The sequence below is a fragment of the Canis aureus genome, chromosome 15, assembly GCF_053574225.1.
Source record: "Canis aureus isolate CA01 chromosome 15, VMU_Caureus_v.1.0, whole genome shotgun sequence".
Lineage (NCBI taxonomy): Eukaryota > Metazoa > Chordata > Mammalia > Carnivora > Canidae > Canis > Canis aureus.
Window position 1 is genome coordinate 31,292,620 of NC_135625.1, and position 24,182 is coordinate 31,316,801.

Consider the following 24,182-nt stretch of genomic DNA (forward strand, 5'->3'; position numbering starts at 1 on the left):
TTTGAGTTAATGTTTTATTAGTGATTGCATTGTATTTAAATCAAGTTGGGTATTACTGATAGCTGAATAATATTAAATCTTTCAATTTATGAACACAGATGTCTTCCCATTTATTTGTATTGTCTTTAATTTCTTTGAGCAACATTTTGTAGTTTTTTATTTACAAGTCTTTCACCTCTTTGGTTAATTTTTTTTTTTTTTTCTATTGAAATGGAATTGTTTTCTTAATTTCCTCTCTGGATTCTTCATGGTTAATGTATAGAGATGCACCTGATTTTTGTGTGCTGATTTTGTGTCCTGTGACTTTGCTGTCTTTGCTTATTAGTTCTGATAGTTTTTTGGTGGAATCATCAGGATTTTCTACATATAAGATCATGACACCTGCAAAGATCACTTTACTTCTTCCTTTCCAATTCAGATCCCTTTTATTTCTTTTTCATACTTGTTCTGGTTAGAATTTCTGATACTCTTTTGAATGGAGGTTGTGAAAGTGAGCATCCCTATCTTGTCCTGATGTTAGAGGAAAAGATTTCAGTCTTCTCACCATTGAATATGATGATGTTCACTCTAAATTTTTTATATATGGACTTTTTATTTTGAGGTAGTTTTCTTCTGTTGCTAGTTTGTTGAGTATTTTTTTATCATGAATTGGTATTTAATTTTATCCAATGCTTTTTCTGCATCAATTCAGGTGATCGTGTGTTTTTTCCCTTCATTCTGTTAATGTGGTTTGTTATATTGATTGTTTTTTTGTATGTTGAACCATCCTTGCTTTCCAAGAATAAATCTCTCTTGGTCATGGTGTGTAATCCATTTGATATGCTGCTGAATTTGGTTCACTAGTATTGTTGAGGATTTTTGCATCAATATTTATAAGGGGGATAGAGGCTCCTGGGTGGCTTAGTGGTTGAGCATCTGCCTTTAGCTCAGGGTGTGATTCCGTGGTGCGAGGATCGAGTCCCACGTTGGGCTCCCTGCAAGGAGCCTGCTTCTCCCTCTGCCTGTGTCTCTGCCTCTCTCTGTGTGTATCTCATGGATAAATAAATAAAATTAAAAAATATATATTGATAAGGGATAATAATGGTCTGTAGTTTTCTTACAGTGTCTTTGGCCTTGATATGGGGATAATACTGACTTTGTCAAATAATTTACGAAGTGTTCCTTCCTCTTCAATTTTTTGCAAGAGTTTGATTAGTGTTACGACTTATTTAAATGTTTTGTAGAATTCACTGGTGAAACCATCTAGTCCTGGGCCTCTCTTTGTTGGGAGGTTTTTGATTACCAGTTGAGTCCTCCTTACTGTAGATCTGTTCAGATTTTCTGTTTTCTTCATGATTCAGTCTTGGTAGATTTTGTGTATCAAGAAATAGTCCATTTCACCTAAGTAGTTCATTTTGGAAGTTATTTTTGGAAGTTTTTTTCTAGATGATATTTAGTGAAAGGACCAGAATGCATTACAGTATTATAGTTTTAGGATAATTATTGATGTTTATCATGGTGCTTTTATATAATTTGATTTGTGATTCTCCCAATAACCTAATGAGTAAGCAGTATGACTATTAGTTTTATTTTACAGAAAAAGTAGCTGAGGCCCCAAGATGTATAGTTGACATAGCTATACAAACTATAGAATATAAAAGTTAACATATACAGAAGATAAAATAGTGGTCTTAAAAGTGGAGGGGCATATTGGAGTTCGGGGAGTGAGATTTTTACATTTATCAAATTGGAGCAGGTATTTAAATTGGTTGAAAAGTACCATATGATAATTTCTTTTCATTCTTGAACTTCATTATCTTTAGTCATAGAAAGGTTACTTTTGTGTGTGTGTGTGTGTGTGTGTGTGTGTGTGTGTATTTATCTAAGGATTCTGTCAAGTAAAATAATATATTGTAGTAAAGGGACGCCTGGTGGCTCAGCGGTTGAGCATCTGCCTTGTGCTCAGAGCATGATCCTCAGGGCCCTGGGATTGAGTCCCACATCAAGCAGGGAGCCTGTTTCTCCCTCTGCCTATGTTTCTGCCTCTCTCTGTCTGTGTCTCTTGTGAATAAATAAATCTTTTTTAAAAAAACATTAGAGTAAAATACCATGGAAAAGAATATTTGGGTTAAAATGGCAGAGCTTTGGGCACCTGGGTTCAGGTGGTTAAGTGTCTGACTCTTGATCTTTGCTCAGGTCTTGATCTCAGGGTCATAAGTTCAAGCCCTTTGTTGGAATCCATGCTGGATATTGAGCATATACTTACAAAAAATGGTAGAGCTTCTGCTATAAATCCAGAACAGTATTTCCTTTCATAAATGATTGTCACATTACAAAACTGCAAACTCTTTAGATGTCTTGATGATTCTACCTATTTGTATTTTCATCTATAACTTAAGTTTTTTTTAAAGCTCTGAGGGTTTGAGTTATTTATTTGCTTCATTTAACTAAGAGTATCTGCCCTTTGCTTAACTTTAGCTATTACCATTAATTTTCATTTTCTTATTTTTCACAGTGACTTAATAGAATACGAAAGAATTATTTACCAAGCTGTTTATTTTTCAGGTTCCTAGAAGCCAAACCAAATTGACAATAATGCTTGAAAAGCTAGGAATGGATTATGATGGGCGGCCTCACAGTGGTCTTGACGACTCTAAGAACATTGCCCGAATAGCAGTTCGTATGCTTCAAGACGGATGTGAACTCCGAATTAATGAGAAAATGCACGCAGGACAGCTAATGAGTGTGTCTTCTTCATTACCAATAGAGGGCACTCCAGCTCCACAAATGCCACATTCTAGAAAATGACAGCATTTTTGCCCTTTGCCCATGGATCATTCACTCTAACTGGAGTTGCTACAAAGAGGTAGCAGATGAATACTTACTGAATTAGTCCTGCGGTGCAAAATTTTAAGCACCTTAAACATTTACAGTCTTACTGCAGTTAATAGTTCTTTATATAAATGTGTGTGAACAGATCTGTGGGGAGGGCATATTGAATTTTTTGTCACCAGCACTTTTGATATGAGCAGTATTTGTTACACAGTAACAGTTCCTGCTTAGAATTGAATTTTATAATTTAAGGTGTCCAAAACGTATCCCTTTTGGTTTTAAAATGTAAAGGCTTATTGGCCTTCCCCCATCCTTGAGTGTCATATCTTATTGATGTTAAAATATATAATGTATTTCTACATTAACATCATTAGATCAAGTCATTTCTTACAATGCAGGAAAGGCCTTATCTAGCCTTTGGGTTTTAAGAATATCATAGTCCTTTTGATTTTTGAATTCTGTATGTGAAGTTCAGCGGTGCATGGTGAATTTCATAAAGTACTTGGTACACATATCTGCCTACATTTCTTTTCAATTTATAGTTGGAAGACTTGTGGTGGCTTATAGGGTCTTGTTAAAAATTCAGTTACTGGTGAGGTTAATGGAAAGTCAGAAGAAAATACCATTTAAAGGAATATAAGCTCTGTAGCTCAAACTTTATAACACATAAACATATCAGTGGGGGTTTTTTTGACATCATTTTTTGATTCCCCTCCATCTTTTGACATTTATCTGCTCTAATTCTTAAATCTAAGAGACCATGCTTTGAAATAGACTAAAAATAAGGGTCACCATTTAATTTTGTATTTGTTTTCAACATTACAAGTAAGGTTAATAAAGTCAAATAATGCTTTTTTTAACATATCATGTGTTTATTATAAGTTGATGTAGGAGTGACCACTAAATATTGAATAATTCTTAACTAATTCTAAAGACGTGTGTTTATGGAGTTGAAAAAGCAAGCAAAACTCTTATTTAGAAGCTAAAAATATTTTCTCAGTTGAGTTTCCCCAGATACCTTTCATGGAACAATTTGCTTTTTTTCTTTTACTTTCTATTAGTAGTTGTGATGCTGCTTTATTTTATTGATTTATATATTAATTAAATGAATTTAAAGAGGCTTCTAACCCTGCATAGAAAAAAGGCCTTTTTCCTCGTCTGAGAATTCTCTCCACAGTGCTGTAGAAAGATTGAATTTCTGCCTTTGAGTGGTAGCTGTAGAATAAGAATAAAGAATAAAAAGTGGGTAACAGAAGGCACAGGGGAATGTGATACCCTCAGACAAACTGAGGTAATAAAACAGGGAAATCTAGATGTGTTACGTTTATGTAGTAAACTTTGGTAGTGAAATGGATATATGCTGAAATTTTTGTGAATCCCAAATAGCACCATGTAATATACCATAAAGTATTACTGAAAGTTTCAAAGGATTTCCTTCAAATCCTTACTGAGTTACTGGACCAGGGCAGAGTAGTAGAGAACAACAAATCATTGTTGAGATGTGGAAGCCAGGAGGTCCACTGGCATATTTTTTAGGTGATTTTTTTCCACATGGCCACCTTACCTTAGAATTCAATTTTATGGCATAGAAAAATCATAATTATCTGTTGCCAGCTTCTGTAGTTGCTCATGAGCAACTGAAATTGCAATTGGGAAATCTGAGAATGGCAAAGAAATATTACATCGCCCTATTGTTTTGTTTGTTTTTAAGTCTGACTTCTGATTTCTCTGCCAGTTTTTCTTTTTTGTGAAGTAACCTAAAGTACTGAAAAACTATTGTATTTCTTTTTAAGACTTTAGCATTATAAGCTGTCAGTATCCTTTTGACTCAGATATTTTATTTGGTGATGCTTTATTCTCATTTTTTAAAATTATTGAGGAGTATTTGACAAATGTAAGTGTATATATTTAAAATGTAAATGTGATGATTTGATATACATTGTGGAGTCATTACCACAATCATATCACCTCATATAGTTAACTGTTTTTTGGTGGTGGCGAGAATGCTTAAGGTCTACTTTCAGCAGCTTTGAAGTATACGGTACCATGTTATTGACCATAGTCAGCACTGCTATACAGCAGATCCTCAGAGCTTACTCTTTTAACTGAAAGTTTGTACTCTTGGATCTACATTACCCTCTCTCTTCCATCCCCAGCCCTTGGCAGCCATCATTCGGTTATATTTCTATGATACTAGCTTTTTTTTTTTTAATTCTACATATAAATGATACCATGCAGTATTTTTTGTCCATCAGGCTTAATTTCACTTAGCTCTCCAGGCTCATCCACACTGTTGCAAATGATAGTATTTCCTTTTTCTTTATGGCTGAATAATAATCCATTGTATATGTACCATTCATTTCAAGATTTTTTTTTTAGTTCTCTTGATTTCTTTTTTGATCCGTTGGCTCCTCAGAAGTGTTTTGTTTAATTTCTACATACTTACAAACTTTTCCAGCTCTCCTATCATTGATTTGTAATTTCATACTATTGTGGTCAGAAAGATAGTTGATTATGATTTCAGTCTTCCTGTATTTGTTGAGACTTATTTTGTGTCTTAACATATGATCTATCCTGGAGAGTATTTTGTGTGTGCTTGAGAAGAATGTGTATTCTGCTGCTATTGGTTAAAATGTTCTGTATATGTCTGTTAGGTCCATTTGGTCTAAATTATCACTCAACTCTGTTATTTTCTCACTGATTTTCTGTCCAGATGATCTCTCCATTGTTAAAAGTAAGATATTGAAATCCTCTGCCATTACTGCATTGCTATTTATTTTTGCTTTCAGATTTATTCATAATTGTTTAATATTTAGGTGTTCAATATTGGGTACATAAATAATTGTTATAGCCTCTTGATGAATTGGCCCTCATTATTTGTTATATAATAACCTTCTTTGTTTATTGTTACAGCTTTTGAGTTAAAGTGTGTTTCGTCCCATATAAGTATAACTACTTTTGTTTCCATTGGCATGGAGTATCTTTTTCTATCCTTTTACTTTTAGCTTATGAGTGCCCTGAAAGCTTAAGTTAGCATCTTATTGGCGACATATAGTTAGGTCTTGTGTTTATATCCATTTAGTCAATCTGTGTCTTTTAATTGGATAATTTAAACCATTTACCTTTAGGTTAATTATTAATAGGTAAGGACTTACTATCTTCATTTTGTTAATTGATTTCTGATTGTTTTTCAGTGCCTTTTTTCCTTACTTCCTCTCTGTCTTTGTGAGTTGATTATTTTTGTAGTACTATGCTTTCTTTTTATCATTTGTATATTTCTTAGCAGCTTTTGCTTTGTGATTACCATGAGGCTTTCATAGTACATCTCAGTTACGATAGTCTTGTGTAAGTAAGCAAGCTGACAACAGCTGAACTTCAAAGGTTAAGCATTTCTTTAGCTTTTCTTATAAGGCAGGTCAAATGGTGATAGATTCTCTCAGTTTTTGTTTGTCTGGAACAGTCTGTATCTCTCCTTCATTTTTGAAGGACAGCTTTGCTAGGTAAAGTATTCTTGGTTGACAGTTGACAGTTTTTTCTTTGAGTACTTAGAAATATATCATCCTACACTCTTCTGGCCTCTAAGGTTTCTGCTAAGAAATCTGCTGATAGCTGTATCAGGCTTTTTTTCTTTTGCTGCTTTCAAAATTCTTTTTTTTTTTTTTTTTGTTTTTTGAGATTTTTTTTATTATAATGTATCTCAGTAAAGAGTTCTTTGGGTTGACTGTTTTTGGGAATCTATGAGTCATTTACCTGGGTGATCATATCTCCCCAGATTTGGGAGGTTTTTAGGCATTATTCTTTAAATAAGTTTTCTATCCCTTTCTTTTTTTTTCTCCTTCTGAGACTCCTATAAAGCAAATATTGTTTCAGTTGATGTCCATAGTACAAATAGGCTTTCTTTACTCTTTTTAAAAAATATTAAAAAAATATTTATATGAATGATAGTTTTCTTAAGGATTTATTTATTTGAGAGAGAGTACAAATTGGGAGAAACCGAGGGAGAGAGAGAATCTTAACCAGAGTCCCCACTGAGCATGAAACCCAATGCAGGGCTTGGTCCGAGGACCCTGGGATTATGACCTAAACCAAAATCAAGAGTTTGCTGCTTAACCCAATGAGCCACACAGGCACCCCTGTGAATGATACTTTTTAAAGGGAAGGCGCACCATTGAAGCCTAGTGAGGAAGGCATTAACAATTTTACTTTCTGAATTGTGAAGCCAGATTCAATGGCTGAGCCAAAGATATTCTGCTGCTTAGAATCCAGGTCCCCTTTTCTAAGTCTTAGGGTCTATAAGAACATAAAAGTTCCAGTCCTGTGGGCCCAGAGCAGGGGCTTCCAATGGTTGCTGGTTGTGGATTTCAAAGAAAAGGGCAACCTGCACACCAAGATTGGGGGCAGAGGAGAGGGTCCTAGTCCTCCAAAGCCCTTGGTGCCCAACTCTAGCAAAGGATGTTGGGGTGGGACAGTGAGACCCAAATGAGAATCCCCAGTAAGGCAGCTTTCTGTACCTTGTCCCTACCTAGCACAGTGCGCATACCAGTGTGGACACCAAAGGGTCCTGCACCTCCCAACCCCCCTTACAGTGCAGATCATCAGGCCCTTGTCCTGAGCTCAGGGGCCAAGAAGGGAGGACATCTGGCCCATGGTGATCTGAGAAGTGGCAGAGTACTGTGTTCTGGGTGCCCAGCTGAGTGCAGAGTCACCAAGGAGGCTAGTCTCCCATGGGCAGTGCCATGTCCACTGCAGATGAAGGTGTGGGTTACTTAAACCATGAACACCAAGCATCCTCTCTTCCCAGCAGTGGTGGTCCTTGCTACCTTCCTCCTCCTTCCTCCTGCTATCCAGCTCATACCTCTTGCCACCGTCCCTCCTCTGGCCGGAATCTGTGCTGTCTATCCACACTTTTTTTTCTCTACTTTTTTTTATCCTCTGGATAGTATCAAGAGAGCTCAGATTTTTTTCTTCTGCCTTTTTGAGCCTGCTGTTGAAGCTGTCTTGCATTTTTTATTTTATTCATCATATTGTAGTCCCCCCTCTATCCATTGAGGATACATTCTAAGACCTCCAGTGAATACCTGAAAACACAGATAGTTCTGAACCCAAATATGCTGTGTTTTTCTTAAGCACACTTACTTATGATGAAGTTTAATTTGTATGTTAGGCACAGTAAAAGATTAACAACAGTCACTTATAATGAAATAGAACAATTAGAACAATATGCTATAATAAAGGTTATGTGAATGTCGTCTCAAAATAGTGTACTATATTCACCTTTCTTCCTGCGATGATACAAGATGATACAATGCCTATATGATGAGATGAAGTGAGGTGAATGATATAAGCGCTGTGATGTAGTAGTGCTAAGCCACTGTTGTCTTTCTGACAATACGTCAGAAGGAGGATCATCTGTTTTGGATGATCCTGAATCATTGAGCCATAACGATGTCAGTGGTTGGATATCAGGAACAGACAATGATGATTGAGGATCCTCAATAGTTGAAGGTTTTTTTTGCTGAAATCTTTTAGAAGAACATTATAATCAGAAATGATTGTCTTTCTAACTCATCAAAGTATGATGTAGAGGTTATAATCCTTTGGTGATCATATGGGTGACTTTAATGCTGCATTCCATCTAAGGATTGTATTCCATAATTTTGTCCTTTAATGTTTGTGCAATTTGATACACATCAGCCAATTTTGGGATTGTCTACATTGCTGGTTCTACTTAAGTTTCTTCTTCATATTCCTCTTCCTTTTTTATTTTTTTAAAGATTTTATTTATTCACGAGAGACACAGAGAGAGGCAGAGACATAGGCAGAGGGAGAAGCAGGCTCTCGACCTGAGCCAAAGACAGATGGTCAACCACTGAGCCACCCAGGCACCCCTCATCTTCTCTTCTACACGTGATTCCAGAAGTTCTTCTAATTCTTCATTTGTTAACACTTGTTGATGGCTTTCAGTATGTTCTTTCACTTCATCAAGAGTGTTGGTAATTCCTCTTTCAACAACTTGTCTTGCTGCTGAAGGATTCTCCTAACTTCTCCATCAGTCCCCAGGAAGCCTTGAAAATTAACCACGACTTCACTTGATAAGTTCTAGCAGGCATTTACAGTTCCTGGTTTTAATTCATCCACTGCAGCTTTGATGAATGTTACTGCATCAGCATAGTGAATGATTTCCAGCCCTGCGTTATGCCCAGATTAGGGTCTGCATCACTTGATGGTTGAATGCAATCAAATACGAGGCAGGTGTATGTGGCTTTCTTTTTTTTTTTTTTTTTTAATTTTTATTTATTTATGATAGTCACAGAGAGAGAGAGAGAGGCAGAGACACAGGCAGAGGGAGAAGCAGGCTCCATGCACCGGGAGCCCGACGTGGGATTCGATCCCGGGTCTACAGGATCACGCCCTGGGCCAAAGGCAGGCGCTAAACCGCTGCGCCACCCAGGGATCCCTGTATGTGGCTTTCATAAAGCAAATGATGCCCTGGCCATGGGGCTGAAGCAGTGAGGTATTTGGAGGTTAAAATGTAACTTCAACATTTTCATTTTCATAGCAAACATTCAAGATGGCCAGGTACTGGCACTGTTATTAATAGGACTTTAAATTCCAACCCTTGCTCTTCCAAGTATTTTTTCTCTTTCAGGATGAAGCACTGGTGGAACCATTCCAGAGAAAAGATAGCTGTCACCATGCTTTCTGATTATGTTGCCAGAACATGGGCAGATAATTTTTGTTTTCGTTTTTGAGAGCGCACGGGTTCTTTGCTTTGTACGCTCTGCGTGGGATTATCCTATGCCTTGCACAAATGTTAACACATAGTAGGAGTTAACTTGTCTTATGTTTTCTGCCCTGGTACCCCTCTTGCACTTTTATGAAGGTATGTTCTATTGGGCATCTTCTTCCAGAAGAGCCTGATTTCATTGCAGTTGAAGACTTGCTTTGGATGGTGGTATCCTTTCTCTTTTTTGGTGGGGAGGGTAGGGGCAGAGGGAGAGGAAGAGCAAGAATCTTAAGCAGGCTCTACACCCAGCATGGAGCCCGATGCTGGGCTCAATCTCATGACTCTAAGATCATGACCTAAGCCAAAATCAGGAGTCGGAGCTTTATTGAGCCATCCATGTGCCCCAAGTATCCTTTCTCTTTAATCAACTTTTTCAACTCTACCAAACATGTAGCAACACCTTCTTCATTGTTAGTCATAGTCTTTCCAGTAGTTTTTATGTTTTTTAGTCCAAACTTATTCTTGAATCTATGTAATAACCATCTGTTACTTGTGGTAAATGGCTTGGCATCACTTGTTTTAGGAGATTCCCCCATCATTGGAGGGGCCAAGCTCCCACTGTCTCTGCAGAGGTCCTGGGTGTGGCAGTGGTGGCAAGGGCCATTGGGATCCTCAGAGCCAGAGGCTCCTCATCCTCCAGGTCTCCTGAAGCCTTTACAGGCTCAGTGTTTTCTGGCACAACATGCTGCATCAGTCAAAACATTTTGTGTTCATGTCCTCCACCCATAAATTTGATGCCTTTTCCATCTTAACTAAGCACTTATCATACACTGTGGCTGTAACTTCTGCAGTTTGAGGTGCAACAGCAAAACTAGCACAGATATCTTTTTCCTTCTTCACAAATTTATGGGTGGAAGATTAATTCTTACTGGAGATCTTAGCAGCCTCAGCCTACGATTTTTTTTTCTTGTTAAGTCGAAAACTTTACTTTTCACCGAGAAGCATCTTAAGGCTTTTCTTTAGCTTCTCTGATTTGCCAGTCCTACCCTTAGGGGCTGTTATTTCATAAAATAAGGGTTACTTAGACACAAGCACCTCAAAACCACAACAGCCCATCTGATAAAGGAGGTGGCTACTCGGTGACTAGTGGGCGGGTAGTTTGTGCCATGTGAATATGCTGGACAGCGGGATGATTCATGCCTTCAATAGGGTGGAGCAGGACAGCTTGAGATTTCATCATGCCATTCAGGGCACGATGTAAAACTTAGGAATTACTTGTTTCTGGAATTTTCTGTTCCCTATTTTTGGACTACAGTTCACCACAGATAATTGAAACCGTGGAAAGCAAAACAAGTGACTACTGTATTCTTCAGCTCCAGAGTTTCTGTTTGGTTCTTTTTTATGATTCCCATCTCTTTCAAACTTTTGTTCATGTGTTGCTTTCCTGAGTTCATTGAGTTACCTATTTATGTTCTCTTGAATCTTGCTGAGCTTCCTTAAAATGATTATTTTGAATTCTTTTTCAGGTAACTCAGATCTATAATTTTGGGTGCTCAGTTACAGGAAAATTATTGTGTTCCTTTGGTGGTATCTTCTTTCCATGCTTTTTCATGTTTCTGATGGCTTTGCATTGATGTCTGTACATTTTGTGGGAGCAGTGACCTCTTCCAGCTTTTTTTTTGGCCTGGCTTTGGCTTTGGTGGGAAACTTTCACCTGAAGCTGGCTGTGAGAGCCCTGGCTGGCTGGGGTGCAGTATCTTTGGTTCCTGGGAAAACACAGTGGCTTACTCTCTGTGCAGCCCTATTAGCCAAGGTCAGTGTTGGTACAGACCTGAAGGGGTCTTCTGTGGCCAAGACTGCAGAGGTCCTGTGGGTGGCAGTGGTGGTGAGGGCTATTGGGATCCTTAGAGGAAAAGGCTCCTGGAGTCCTTCAGTTCCCCCATTTTGCCCATGGGAGAAGCTGTCCTTTCTAGCTGAGGGGATACCTCCTGGCACTTGGTCTGCCATCCTGGCACTCTGAGCAGGAGTAGAGTGGAGTCTTGGGATCATGGATATGGAACCACCACAGTAACTGGGTCTGTGGGCAGGGGTGCACTTGGCAGTAGCACTGGTGTCTGAGGTGCAGGTATGTGCTGATCTTCTGTGAAACCAGGGTGCTAGTTGGGCTCCTTTCAGTGACTCAGGTGGAGTGGTGGGGAGGGAGACACAGCAGCACAGGCCCTTAATGACAGGGTGCGGGAGTGAGTGGCTTGGGCTCAAGGGAGTAGAGTGCAGTAGCAACATGGCCTAGGGATGGTGGGTCTGAGTTCTAACTCTGGGCCCAGGAGGCAGTCTTGGAAGAGCAGCCACAGCAGCACATCCCTAGTGGAGGCCCACTAAAGCCACATCTTGGGACCCAGGGGGAAGGTTGCAGAAGAGTGGAAGCTTAGCCATTATGGTGATTTCAGAGCCGTGATCTGGGACCTGTGGGGGCCCATCTCTGAGTAGTACAGCCTGGCCCCAGTGCTGGCAGTGAAAGCGTGACCTGGGATTTTGAGAGCAGGGCACAGAGCAGCAACAGGTGTCCCAGAGACAAAGTTGCAACACAGTGGGTAGAGCACAGAGCACTAGCAGCTCTGGTCCTGTACATGGCAAGGTGCTGTGGCATCCAGAGCTCTGAGAGTAGGGCATAGCCACAACTGAGGCCTCTGGGGGAGGAGGAGATACAGCAGCTAGAATTGGTGTTGGTGAAGACTGTGAGGTCTTCAGCAGCAAAGGCTGCAAAACGTCCACAGCAGTGAAGCTTGCTGGGGTTTCCCTCTCCTCCTTCCCATGAGGTGAATCTCTGTGAGAACCCCTCATGGTGCCCAGCTGCTCTGTACCAAGAGGAGGTGACACAGCTAAAATGTGACACAGCTAAAAGTCCGGTGCTTTTCCAGATGGCTTCCCATGTTTTTTTTTTTTTTTAAGATTTTATTTAATTATTCATAGAGAGAGAGAGAGAGAGAGAGGGGCAGAGACACAGGCAGAGGGAGAAGCAGGCATCATACAGAGAGCCTGACGTGGGACTCTATCCAGGGTCTCCAGGATCACACCCTGGGCTGCAGGCGGCGCTAAACCGCTGCGCCACCGGGGCTGCCCTTCCCATGTTTTTTTTTTTTTTTTTTTTTTTTAGCTCTGCAGGGTTTTTGCTGCTCCTTAGTCCTCCAGAGTTCTCCCTGTTTTAGGGAAACATAGTTTTCCCTGTTTTTGTCATTTTGTAATTAGTTGTTTATCATTTTTGTTATTTTTGTGGGGGAGATGAGCCTTAGTCACCTCTTAGCCCCTCCATTTGCAGACACCACCCTTTTCCTAACCATTGGTAATTGCTCTGTTGAGTCTCCACCCTCCTCTCTAATTTGATATTCCTTCTATCAGATTGACTTTGTGTTTGGATTTTGCTGAGACTAATCATGCCTGTTCTGATGAGATGATCTTAAACATCAAGAGTACTGCTTTCTGTGGTTTGACTTTTGTTGTGTTCTCTTATCCTTGAGGTATTCAGTATTGCTAATTCTTGCAAAAAAAAAATGCTTAGGAGACGAATGCCATTTAGTATTCCAGAAAATCAGCAATATTAGTAATATTTTATTCTTGTCATTTTTTTTACTATTAACATTTTAATGTATACTATTTACCATTATGATATTAATATTTATTAATTATTATTTACAAACAACCCTTTGTTTTTTTCTTAGTCATTAGCTATGTTAATTTCTTTGCTTTCTGATATTCACTTGTTAAGACATATTGGCATACTGGTTTCTGCTGTATTATTTTCAAATTAATGATCTTTCGAACTGAGATATATGCCAGAGCAACTTTGTCTGTGTTTTGTTTGTTCCATGTTCTTTTGGATAAAGCACTTCAAAACATAAGCTGTGAAAAAAATGTTTTTCTGAAGTGTCCTTTTTGCCTAACAATGGTCCTGTTTAATCTGCCTCCTGGGGACAGATTTCTACCTGGATTGAAATGAAAGTCCATAGGAGCCTCTAGTGAATTACCTATTAAAAGGGAGATGTTGGGTCCCCTGGGTGCCTCAGCTATTGAGCGTCTGCTCAGGCTGTGATCCCGGAGTCCTGGGGTCGAGTCCCACATTGGGCTCCCTGCATGAAGCCTGTTTCTCCCTCTGTCTACCTTCTTCCTAACCATTGGTAATTGCTCTGTTGAGTCTCCACTCTCCTCTCTAATTTGATATTCCCTCTGCCTATGTCTGTGCCTCTCTCTGTGTGTCTCTCATGAATAAATAAATAAAATCTCTCTTAAAAAAAATGTATCTTTGGAGACTAGGTTAAATGGTCATTTTTTATAAAGGTAGGACCAGTTGACCTGCTTTTTAATTTTTTTTATATATATACTTTTAAAGATTTTATTTACTTATTCATGAGGGACACACAGAGAGAGGTAGAGACATAGACTAAGGAAGAAGCAGGCTCCCTGCGAGGAGCCTGATGATGGGACTGGATCCCAGTACCCTGGGATTATGACGACCTGAGCCAAAGGCAGATGTTCAATCACTGAGCCACGCAGGAGTCCCAACTTGTTCTTTTTATTTAGTAACATCACTATGAATGTTACTCCCCAAATGGTCATGCAAAACAATAATTTGGGGGAGAGGGAAAGAGTGGGTCGTGAAATTATTGAGAGGGAGCAGTAAAGATAACTGCTGTTTGGTGTAGGCTGCAGGCGGGCTCACCAAAGAAACTACATGCTGTGAATGCTAATAGGATATGTTGTATTTTGAAGACCGACTTCGTTTCTAAGACACTGTGGAGAATATAAACTCCTTGAGAGCAGGGACTGAGACTTCTACATCTTTGATGCCAACAGTGTGGGATCCCAGGAATGTTCTGCACGTGGTTGAGTCCAGTGTTAGTAAATGAATGGCAGCATTAAGTAGTTCTTTTTCTATTATATACTAAGAAGTTTCCTCTTTCTTCTGCACCACAAACCCATATTTCAAATTTCCCTGCCCCCACAAAGCTTCCAAAGCCGATACACTTTTGAGTCTAGAGCTGCTGGTAAACTACCACCCATTGGCCAAATCCAGCCTGCCATCTATTTTTGTATAGCCTATGAACTAAGTCTGGTTTTTACATTCTTAAATAGTTGAAAAAAGTCAAAAGGATAATATTACTTTGTAATATGAAAATAATGTGAAATTAAATTTCTGTTTCTGTAAAGTCTTACTGGAACACAGCTACCATGCTCATTTATTTCCTTGTCCTCTCTGGCTGTTTTTGGATTGCAGTAGCAGAGTGGTTGGAATAGAGGCCATCTGGCCAGGAAGGTTGAAAACATTACCGCCTGGCCCTTTGCAGAAAAAGTTTGCCTACTCGTACCTCCTTGGTCTATAGAAATGTAGAAGCTCCATCAATAAGAAGTCAACTGTGGTACCATGATAACCTAGAGCTAGATGTTCAGGTGCTTATCACTGAATACTGTGAAAGCACTTCAGTCTATTATGAGAATCCTGTAGGGAAGGCATTAACTCCATTTTACAGATGAAAAAATTGAGGTATAGAGAGGTTACCTTGGCAAAGATTAAGTATGAAATTCCCATACTTAATATGAATTTCACACTTAGGCAGTCAAACTCGAGTCTTTGCACCTTACTCCTCTGCTACACCACCTCCTCTTAGAGACCTCAGCTCATTTGATATTCTGAGAACAAATAGGTTATTCTGGATGGGATGAGTGTTCTCTTGCTGCAGCTTAGACTTTTCAATATCTGATTGTACTAAATATTACATGTCAGAAAGTAATTCGGTGTTCCTTTTGAATGGAATTATGAAATACTCAACATCAAAGGTAACAAGTTTGCAAGACTTGTTGGGGATGGAGTCAATGGGGAAGGAAAGGGCTATAAAATTTTTTCACTATGTTCTCAAGGTGAAGGCTGCAGTGAGGCTGACAAGGCTGAGAGGTGGGGGTAATTGTTTTATGGATCCTATTTTAATACTTGGGTAAAGGGCTGATGATTCTGAGGTATTAAGCTAGATCTGCTTTTGAATTTCTAAGTGTTATCAAGGAAAATTTGAATTTCTTTAGGATGAAAACTGAAAAATCATTGTGGACTCACATGCTCACATTGAGCATACTCATATATAGTATGCTCAATAACAAATTTACAATATGAATCCTTATCCCCCCCCCCCCCCCCCCCGTTGAACAAGAGAACAAAATAGTAGAATTAAATGGCAGAGAGAGGATTCAAACCCAGAGCTTCACTGCAAAGCCCATGACCTCACCCCCTATGTTTCTTTGGCACCATATTGCAGGATAAACTATGCTTTGCATGTTCCTTACGGGAAATGTGGGTAAGACTGGAAGGTATTTCTAAAGAACAAAAACAATAAAATACCCTACCTTGTTGCACATTGATCTCAGAAACCTCCCTGTTTCTCCTAGGGTAAAATGCAGATCTCTGCTGGCATTTAGGCCCCTCCACAGTGTGGTTTCTAGCTACCTTCCAGCTTTTATAGCAGCCATCTGTTCTTGGCTAATCACTATTCTACTCACCGTCATACCTGCATCATACCTACACCAGCCTGTTTCAGTCCCCAGTAAATTGCCTATCAATCTTGTGCTCTCATTGGTTTTTTTAAAAGACCAACTTTGATTCCAGCCTTCTTGCTTCCAGATTACCCAGACCTTTGGCAATACGTTCCTCTATTTGTTCACTCATTGCACAGATTCATATTTATCTCCATGTTTTTTATGTCTCTCCAACAAGATTGTAAATTCTTCAAGTGCAGGTTCTTAATATAGTGTGTCCTCAGAACCTAACACATAAGGGATGCTCAATTCAAAGTAATTAATGGTGGTAAAATACATTCCATAAGATTAGTACCTTTTTCTGAAATTGCAAAGGGTGGAGAGCATAAGTGTTGACTACTCTCTGAGAAAGGAGTTGTTATGTGGGCAGAGTTCTAGATATGGGCTGTTCCCTACTCTTCCCTGTTACTATGCACCATAAATACATTTTTAAAGACTGACTCAGGCAGTACTGTTTAATCCCTGCCTATACTTGGCTTTCCCTCTAGGTGCCAGGAAAAGCAAACAAATGCTAAGTTCTCCTTCCTAGTTCAGTCTATGCAATGCTGATTAAAAAAAATCTGCTCCCAACTATCTTTGGCTTTGAAAAGGTCATTGCTTACTTTTCCTTTGTCTGGAGCAGTGATTTTTCAAACTTTTGTGTGCAAGTACTCCCTAATACTTTTTTAAAAACTAGTTTTAAAAGGGAACTATCAACATTATACTTAAAGCTGTCCCTACGTTTAAATATTGGCAAAGGGATATAATTCCCAGCATAGTATAAATATTGACATTTTACAACAAAATGTTCATTACTCTTTCAGGTATACCCAACAGAGTCGAGATATCGTAGAATTTAATACCATTAACCATTACAGAAAATAACACAAATATTTAAAATTTCAAATATTTGTTTTTTCTTGAAATTATATTTTCATTGCAATTCCCTCACAAGACTTTATACTAATGTAACAACAGCAAAACCCTACCATAATACCTACATGAGACCTAAAAAAATGGAACTGTGAAAACGTGAGGTCATATTATTAGAATAATAATGAGGGAGAAAGTGTATGTTTTAGTCTGTACTGTCACACAGGACAAAAGTAAAAGTAGTGAGACTTACTGTACAAACTGACCAGGCACTAAGCTAAACTAAGTGATCACAAGGTGACCACTTTCTAACCACCACCACCAGCGCATGCCTTCCCCAGAGAAGTTTACAATATTTGGGAATAGGAGGCTAGTTTGAGGGACAAGGGGTCAAGTTCATTAGATTCGATTTTCATATTTCTGGAATTGGTTGCCTTAAAATTGTACTATGTGTTTTTATGCTTGAAAGTCCTATCGATCACATTGTCCTACATCTTTGCAACAAAAATGAATATATACATTTAAATTTTTATTTTCTTGTGATCTTAAAGCTGTGCTAAATTTCTTCTATTTTGAGTTTAAATTATCTTATGTAATTGATCAAAATATACATTTAAAAATTTGACACTTATTAAATGGAAAGTTTTTGAAAGTCTTTTTTTTTAAGTCTACTTTTAATGAGATTATTTTCTGATTAGTTTATATATCCTTGGATAAATGGCATTATTAGAATGAAGGAGGGTTCAGCATTAATTCTATATCTAACTTGCATTTCTATCTTTGTAAATCCTGACAACAGCCCCTAAATAAAGGGATGGGAATGGAAGTAGCTTTATTAAAACAATTTCCCTCAATTTTTAAAATTCCATGCCAAAAATCGTATTGTAGTTTTAATCATCCTTCAGCTGACAGTATGGTTAGTTTATTGTTCATTTTTTGTTGTTGTTGTTGAAAACAGAAAATTGGTAGCTAACATTTAGCAAAGTTTCTTACTTAGAAGTATTTATTCTCAAATTTGGGGACATAAACCGAGAGGGCTTTACCAAGACAATCAAATGACTGTTAATTGTAACTGTTACTCTTTCACTTAGAAAAGCTTTATTTGATTTAACATATTTAACCCAGTTGGGAAATCCAGTCTGTTACTTCCAAAACATCTTTCAGATATACTCTTTTGATAGAGTTAGTGCTTTAAATATATTTTCATCATAATATTTATTTCACTAAATATGTAATTCATGAAAACCTTGGGACTGCAGATTTAATCACTTTATGGCAGATGTCCACCATATAATGAAACCAAATCAAATATCCACCATCTCATGATTAAATAGCTAAATCAGACTTCTGTCAGGAAGCCTGACTTGAAAATTCAAACGTTGTGTTAAGAAATTTTGAAGAATATTATAAAAATCATTAAGAACATCACCGAAGACTTCTTGTCTAAAATTAGTCAAGGCTTAAAATTACATAGATTTAACATAATTTAAGAAACAAGATAAATCAATTTACTACTTCTCATTATTTAACTTGTAACAATCACAGTTCTCTATAAGCTAAAATTACAAGTTATTTATAATAACTTCTAGCATGTAGGGTGGCAAGATATTCTTACGATAAAGCTGTGTGCATATATTGAATGAAGGTGTTTGGCTTTTGGTAGAATTAGGAATCAAATACAACATTAAATGTATTAGATAGGATCAGACTTTTCTATGAAATACTATAGGCTGCTAAAAACTAACTGATGTTGCAACTAGAATCCAGTTTACTTTCTCTTAATGGTGGTAGGAAATATAAATCATCTCATGAGATTAAATAAATTGAGATTGACTATTTGAAATGAGTATTTCATGATATGATCATGAAAAGTTTTGTTTGCAGTTCTTATTCAGTGCATCATGAAAATTCTATTCATCCTGAAAGATATTTTAAGTTACAATTAAAATGATCAGCATCTCTAAACTATTCTTGTTTTGACTGCTCAAGGGTACTTTGTTTTCCAGTCAGTGATAATTCTAAAGAGTATTTTAAATAGCAGGAAAAGTTACTTATGAGACAATCTGTAGCATTCAGTGTTTCTTACAGGTACTTCCTGCTTTGCTGGTAGGGCTTCCATCAAGAAGGATCTAGTTCTTCCTTGGCAAGAATCTGAAGATAGAAAGTGGCCAATTTGTTAAATAAAAATCCTTCTTACTTATGCTGTATCCCATTTTACCACATATCCAGATTTTTTTTTAAGATTTTTAAATTTATTTATTCATGAGAGGCACAGAGGCAGAGACATAAGCAGAGGGAGAAGATAGGCTTCCTGCGGGGAGCCCGATGAGGGATTCAATTCCAGGACCCTGGGATCACGACCAGAGCCAAAGGCAGATGCTCAACCACAGAGCCACCCTGGTGCTCCACATACCCAGACTTTGAACACATTCTAATAATTCCCCAAACACCCATCTCTATATCTCCCTAAACAGAAATACAGAATAGGGAAAGTCAGGAAGCCCCAAGGACTAACACTCTGTACTTAGACCTTAATGCCTCAGGCAGTACAATCTGGTGTAGGTTGGGAAGGTGAGCAGTGTGCCTTTGAATGGAAGGAATATTGTGAATACAGTGTTCTGTTTTTCAGACTGCTCAGTTTGAGGGAAGGCTATGTATGAAAGGTAAAAATGTGCAAGAAGATTCCTTTAAAATTATCCTTGCTCAAGGACCCCTTGAAAGGTTTTAAAGTACCCCTCATAGGGTTAAATATACCCCTTATGAAGGCATCTGGTCCAGAGCATTGAAAAGTTCTACCCTTATTTCTGTGTGTTTGTAAAACATTTCCATCAGTGATACTGTGGGGTTTTTTTTGTTTTTTTTTTTTTGAGTCCACATTTGATAAAAGTTCTTATTTAGGACTTCCTTAGTGAGCACTGAGAACACTGGGTTAATCTTTTGTAGGGGAGGAGAGTGTAAAACAAACTAGCCTGCTTCTGCCTCATTAATGTCATAGAGCTTATCCATCAACCAGCCAACACCAAGCCTTTTGAGTTCCCTTTATCAGATAATGTCAAGAACACCTGGGTTAGCGCTCTTCCCACCTCAGTCTAGTGCTTATTCAGGCCCAAGCTGTGTTGAAACTGCATACACACTAGGTGGAATGTTAGGAAACAGTTTTCAGTGCAGACAGCTGAAACCCAATCACTTTCTCTGTTGAGTGTTTGAGCGATTACACTGTACTTCTGCTAGCTTGCTTAAAATGCATACGGGGCCCCTTAGGGAACAATGACCAAGACTTTTGTTCATTCTGTGTATATAGGGAGAAAAATGTGGGAACTACAAACACTAACTTGATGGTGATTCAAGAAATTCAGGAAAGACAGGTAAAATATAATAAATAAACCCTAAGTCCTACCATTGGTGTTAAATCCTGCATTCCTTATGCAGGCAACCTGTGTTCTGTTGGTTAGTGTTTGGGGAGAAGAGAAAGGAGGAGAGTTTTAAAAAATCAGGTGTAGTGTGTAGTACAGTTCCAACTTAAAATTTAAAACATTCTTATAAGTGACTTTGCTCAAATTACAGAGATCAATGCAATAAGAATCTTCTGTCTCAGATACCATAGTTCTTTATTCTTGAGAAGGGTTATTAATCCGTTCAAACACTGCACTGTACTACAACATTTTTTTATGGCCTTGCTGAGTAAAGGCATTTATTCCAGAGGTCTATTTGACTGTCAGGTTTGGGGAGAAAATTTACTACTTCTGCTCAAGGTAGAAAGGAATAGAATAAGATAAGCATTAGGAATTTCTAAAGGCTGAGAGGAATCTCTATACAAAGAAGAAGAAAAACTTGGGGATTGTATAACCAGAATGTCTCAGACAGTATATATTTCCTTAAGCTTGTGTCCTTGGTCCTCACCTTGCTTTACTGTCTCCCTGAGACGCACAAGATTTTATCACCTCCCTGCAAAAAGTTCCTAAAATCTATTGCCCTGACCTCTCTTTTGAGTTCCAGAAGTTCTTTACCAGCTTGTCGGGTATTTCACGAATGTGTCACCAGCATCTTAAATTTAATGCATTAAGATATAATATATGGTTATCCCCCCCATTCTCTACCCTCCAGCCTATACTTCTGTCACCTGCTCATCACTCACATTCAAAATCTGTGGCAAAGCAGCCAGTTCCCTGTTCTTTATGCTTATGGGGATGCTTCATTTGTCACATTGCAGTGTGCTTTGGCTTTCTGCCCTTGGAGGAAGTCTAGATGTGATTATCCTCTGCATCTAGAATGAAAAGTTTGCTAATGAAGCTGGCGGAAAATGTTATACTTTCAGGAGGTGACACCTGAGCTTGCTTGAAATCAGCCCTTCCCTCTATTGCTCCCAAGCATAGGTTCTTATATCTGCCTAGTGCATCTGTTATCTCTCCAAGGCTCTGCACTAGTTTGCTGTAGCCTCTGGAGAGAAAAGATTTGACTATTGATTCCTTGCCAACTACATTTTATCTCATTTGTTGGAATAGGTGGGCTTTGCTTCTATTCCTTTTTTTTTTTTTAAAGTTTTTCTTTAAATTCCAATTAGGGATGCCTGGGGGCTCAGTCAGTTGAGCATCTGACTCAAGGATCCTTGAGGAGTTGTGCAATCGAGCCCAGAGTCGGGCTCTGTACTCAACAGGGAGTCGGCTTGAGATTCTCTCTCCCCTCCTTTTTGCCCCTCCCCCAGCTTGTGCGTGCGCATACACACACACACACACACTCTCTCTCTCTCCCTTTATCAAAAATAAATAAAATCTTTAAAAAATATATATTCCAGGGATCCCTGGGTGGCGCAGCGGTTTGGCGCCTGCCTTTGGCCCAGGGCGCGATCCTGGAGACCCGGGATCGAATCCCACGTCGGGCTCCCGGTGCATGGAGCCTGCTTCTCCCTCTGCCTGTCTCTCTTTCTCTCCCTCTCTCTGTGACTATCATAAATAAATAAAAAATTAAAATATATATATATATATATTCCAGTTAACGTACAGTTTCTGGTGTGCAATACTAGTTTCAAGTGTGCTTTATGTCTAAGTGCATCTCATTGGGTTTCTAGCCTTTGAACTATACTTGAGCAAGGAGGAAGTACAAAAATCTAATATTTTAAATTTCCCTTCTTCTTCCTCACTAACAATGCAACCTATTTTGGATATCCCCTAGAACTCTTGTGTCTTCTTAAAAATCCCCCCATTAAGGCGAATGATGAATGTGTTCTGTGTGGGCTGTCAGATATGTGGATGGTATGTATGGGGGACCTGTGTATGTACTGCTCTCCCCTAACTGCCCAATTTCAGGCTTGGCTTGTATGACTCCGATGACTCAATTATGAATATTCTAAGGGCTGTGGCTGGTCCCGTCACTCTGTCCTCATACAGCACTTGCATGTTCTCAGACCCTACCATGTAGGGGCCACACCTAAAACAAAAAGCACCTTGGAAGTAGGACTTCCTTGGAGTTCAGTTGTTTTATAGACAATAGTGGAGAAATCTTTTCCTCATCCATGTTTAGTAGAAGAGATGCAAATAAGCATAGTCTCACGTTCTGTTGGAAGCTTTCAGATAAATACTTCTAGAAAATTATTTTGTACTTGATAACTGATAGGAAGTTGGCCACTTAGTTCAGATCAGTGATGTATTATCCATAATTGTATATATTTAACCAACAAATACTGAATATTTCATTCTAATTCAAAAAATAAGGCATAAACAGGGAAAGATAGCTAACTATGTAAACTACTCTAACCATAGCTAAATAGCTAATTATGTGAAGTAAGTTTCAAAAGGGGCCTAAAGTACAGCCTGGTGTTTAAAAGCACAAGGGTTTGGGATCAGATCTGGGTTTTGATCTTGGTTCTGACACTGGTGGTGTGGCCTAGGCAGATTCATCTTTGTACTCCCAGTTTTCCCTATAAAGCTTTCTTTGTAGGCTTGTAGGAGCTAAATGAGTTAATACCTGAATCATGCCTAGTGAATTGTGGCTGATTTAGCTAGAGTATCATAGAGTAAAACTCAAATAAAACATCTTCAGAACTCATCACGGTGCTAAAGGGTGTCCTAACAAGCATGCCATCCTGGATGCAAGGCCACAGGTTTAGGGCTTCTTAATTTTCTGATTAAGGGATGAGTGATCCCAGAACCTAGAATGGCATTGAGATTGGTGGCTCTGACTGTTTGAAATAAAGGGGATGTGAGGGACAGAAGGGAAGCCAGGGGCCAGATTAGCAAACATGTCACTGCATCAGTTCAGTAGAAGGACAGTCATACCAACCCCCATACAAATAGATTTAGTCACCGAAGTGCCAACTACCCATCATCAGGTGGAGATGTTGGAGAAGTAACATTATTACAATCCATGATAAGATCACAGTACATAGAGGATATTAAAGGAGAAGAATCAAAGATGAATAGACTAGGAGTCAGAGAAGACATCTCTAAGTGGAAACACAAGTTAAGTCTTAAAGAACAAAGCAATAGACATTAAAAAGGAGAGGTAATAGTTTATCAAGCAGCAGAAACAGCATGTTGTAAGAGACAAATACATGGGAACCAAAACCCAGATTAATTTTCTAACGTGGTTTTTTTTTCCCCCCAGTGGAGTTTTGTTTTTTCCCTAGCATGAAGACCTAGATTTTTTAAACCTGTTCTGGACTCTCACACTGACCAGAGTACCTGTGCCATCTGCTTGGCTAACACTGAGCCAGATTTCACCTGGTAAGAATTGTTCTTAAAATTTTGGTCTAAAAGTCCTGACCATGAAGCCTTTAAGAATAGTGATATTAAATCTGACTCTGAGCTGGCTTCTCAGATTTCCACTAGACTGGTTCTACAGCAAGTGCTCTATAGGATAGGGAGTTCCCCATCCCACTCACATACATTCTCACTAAAATGAATTGCTCACTCTAGCCTTAGAGTAATAGCCTCCAACAAACAGCAGATAGCTTAAGAGGCAGTCTTTCATTAGACCTTCGTAGAAAGATTAATGGATATCAGAGAGTTTTGTCTCAGTAGCTCTCAATCTAATTTATCATCAGAATTGCTTGAGGAATTTTTAATGCAGAGTCCCAGGCCCTACTCCTACAGATTCTAAAGTGGGGCCTGGGTCTATATATATGTATAAACTCCCACAAGTGACCCTAGTCATCAGCCAGATCTGGGAGCCTTGGTTGAGAAGACAGCCCCTGGGCTATCTGTCCACTGACCATAGCTGA

The 24,182-nt window shown here is 38.7% G+C and overlaps 1 protein-coding gene across 7 annotated transcripts in view; it reads left to right on the forward strand.

The window, feature by feature from the left end:
* The window catches only part of ERI1 (exoribonuclease 1), a 46,314-nt gene extending 22,629 nt beyond the window's left edge, over positions 1 to 23,685 (forward strand). For 5 of the 7 annotated variants that reach the window (XM_077848992.1, XM_077848994.1, XM_077848993.1 and 2 more), the window contains one exon: positions 2,545 to 10,265. In XM_077848992.1, coding sequence (XP_077705118.1) covers positions 2,545 to 2,787 — 243 coding nt within the window. In that variant the 3' untranslated portion in view covers positions 2,788 to 10,265. Of the gene's footprint in view, positions 1 to 2,544; positions 10,266 to 20,267; positions 20,332 to 23,566 lie in introns of those variants that run through there. The other 2 variants (XR_013352861.1, XR_013352860.1) reach the window with 2 other exon arrangements.
* Positions 23,686 to 24,182: the final 497 nt, after the last annotated feature.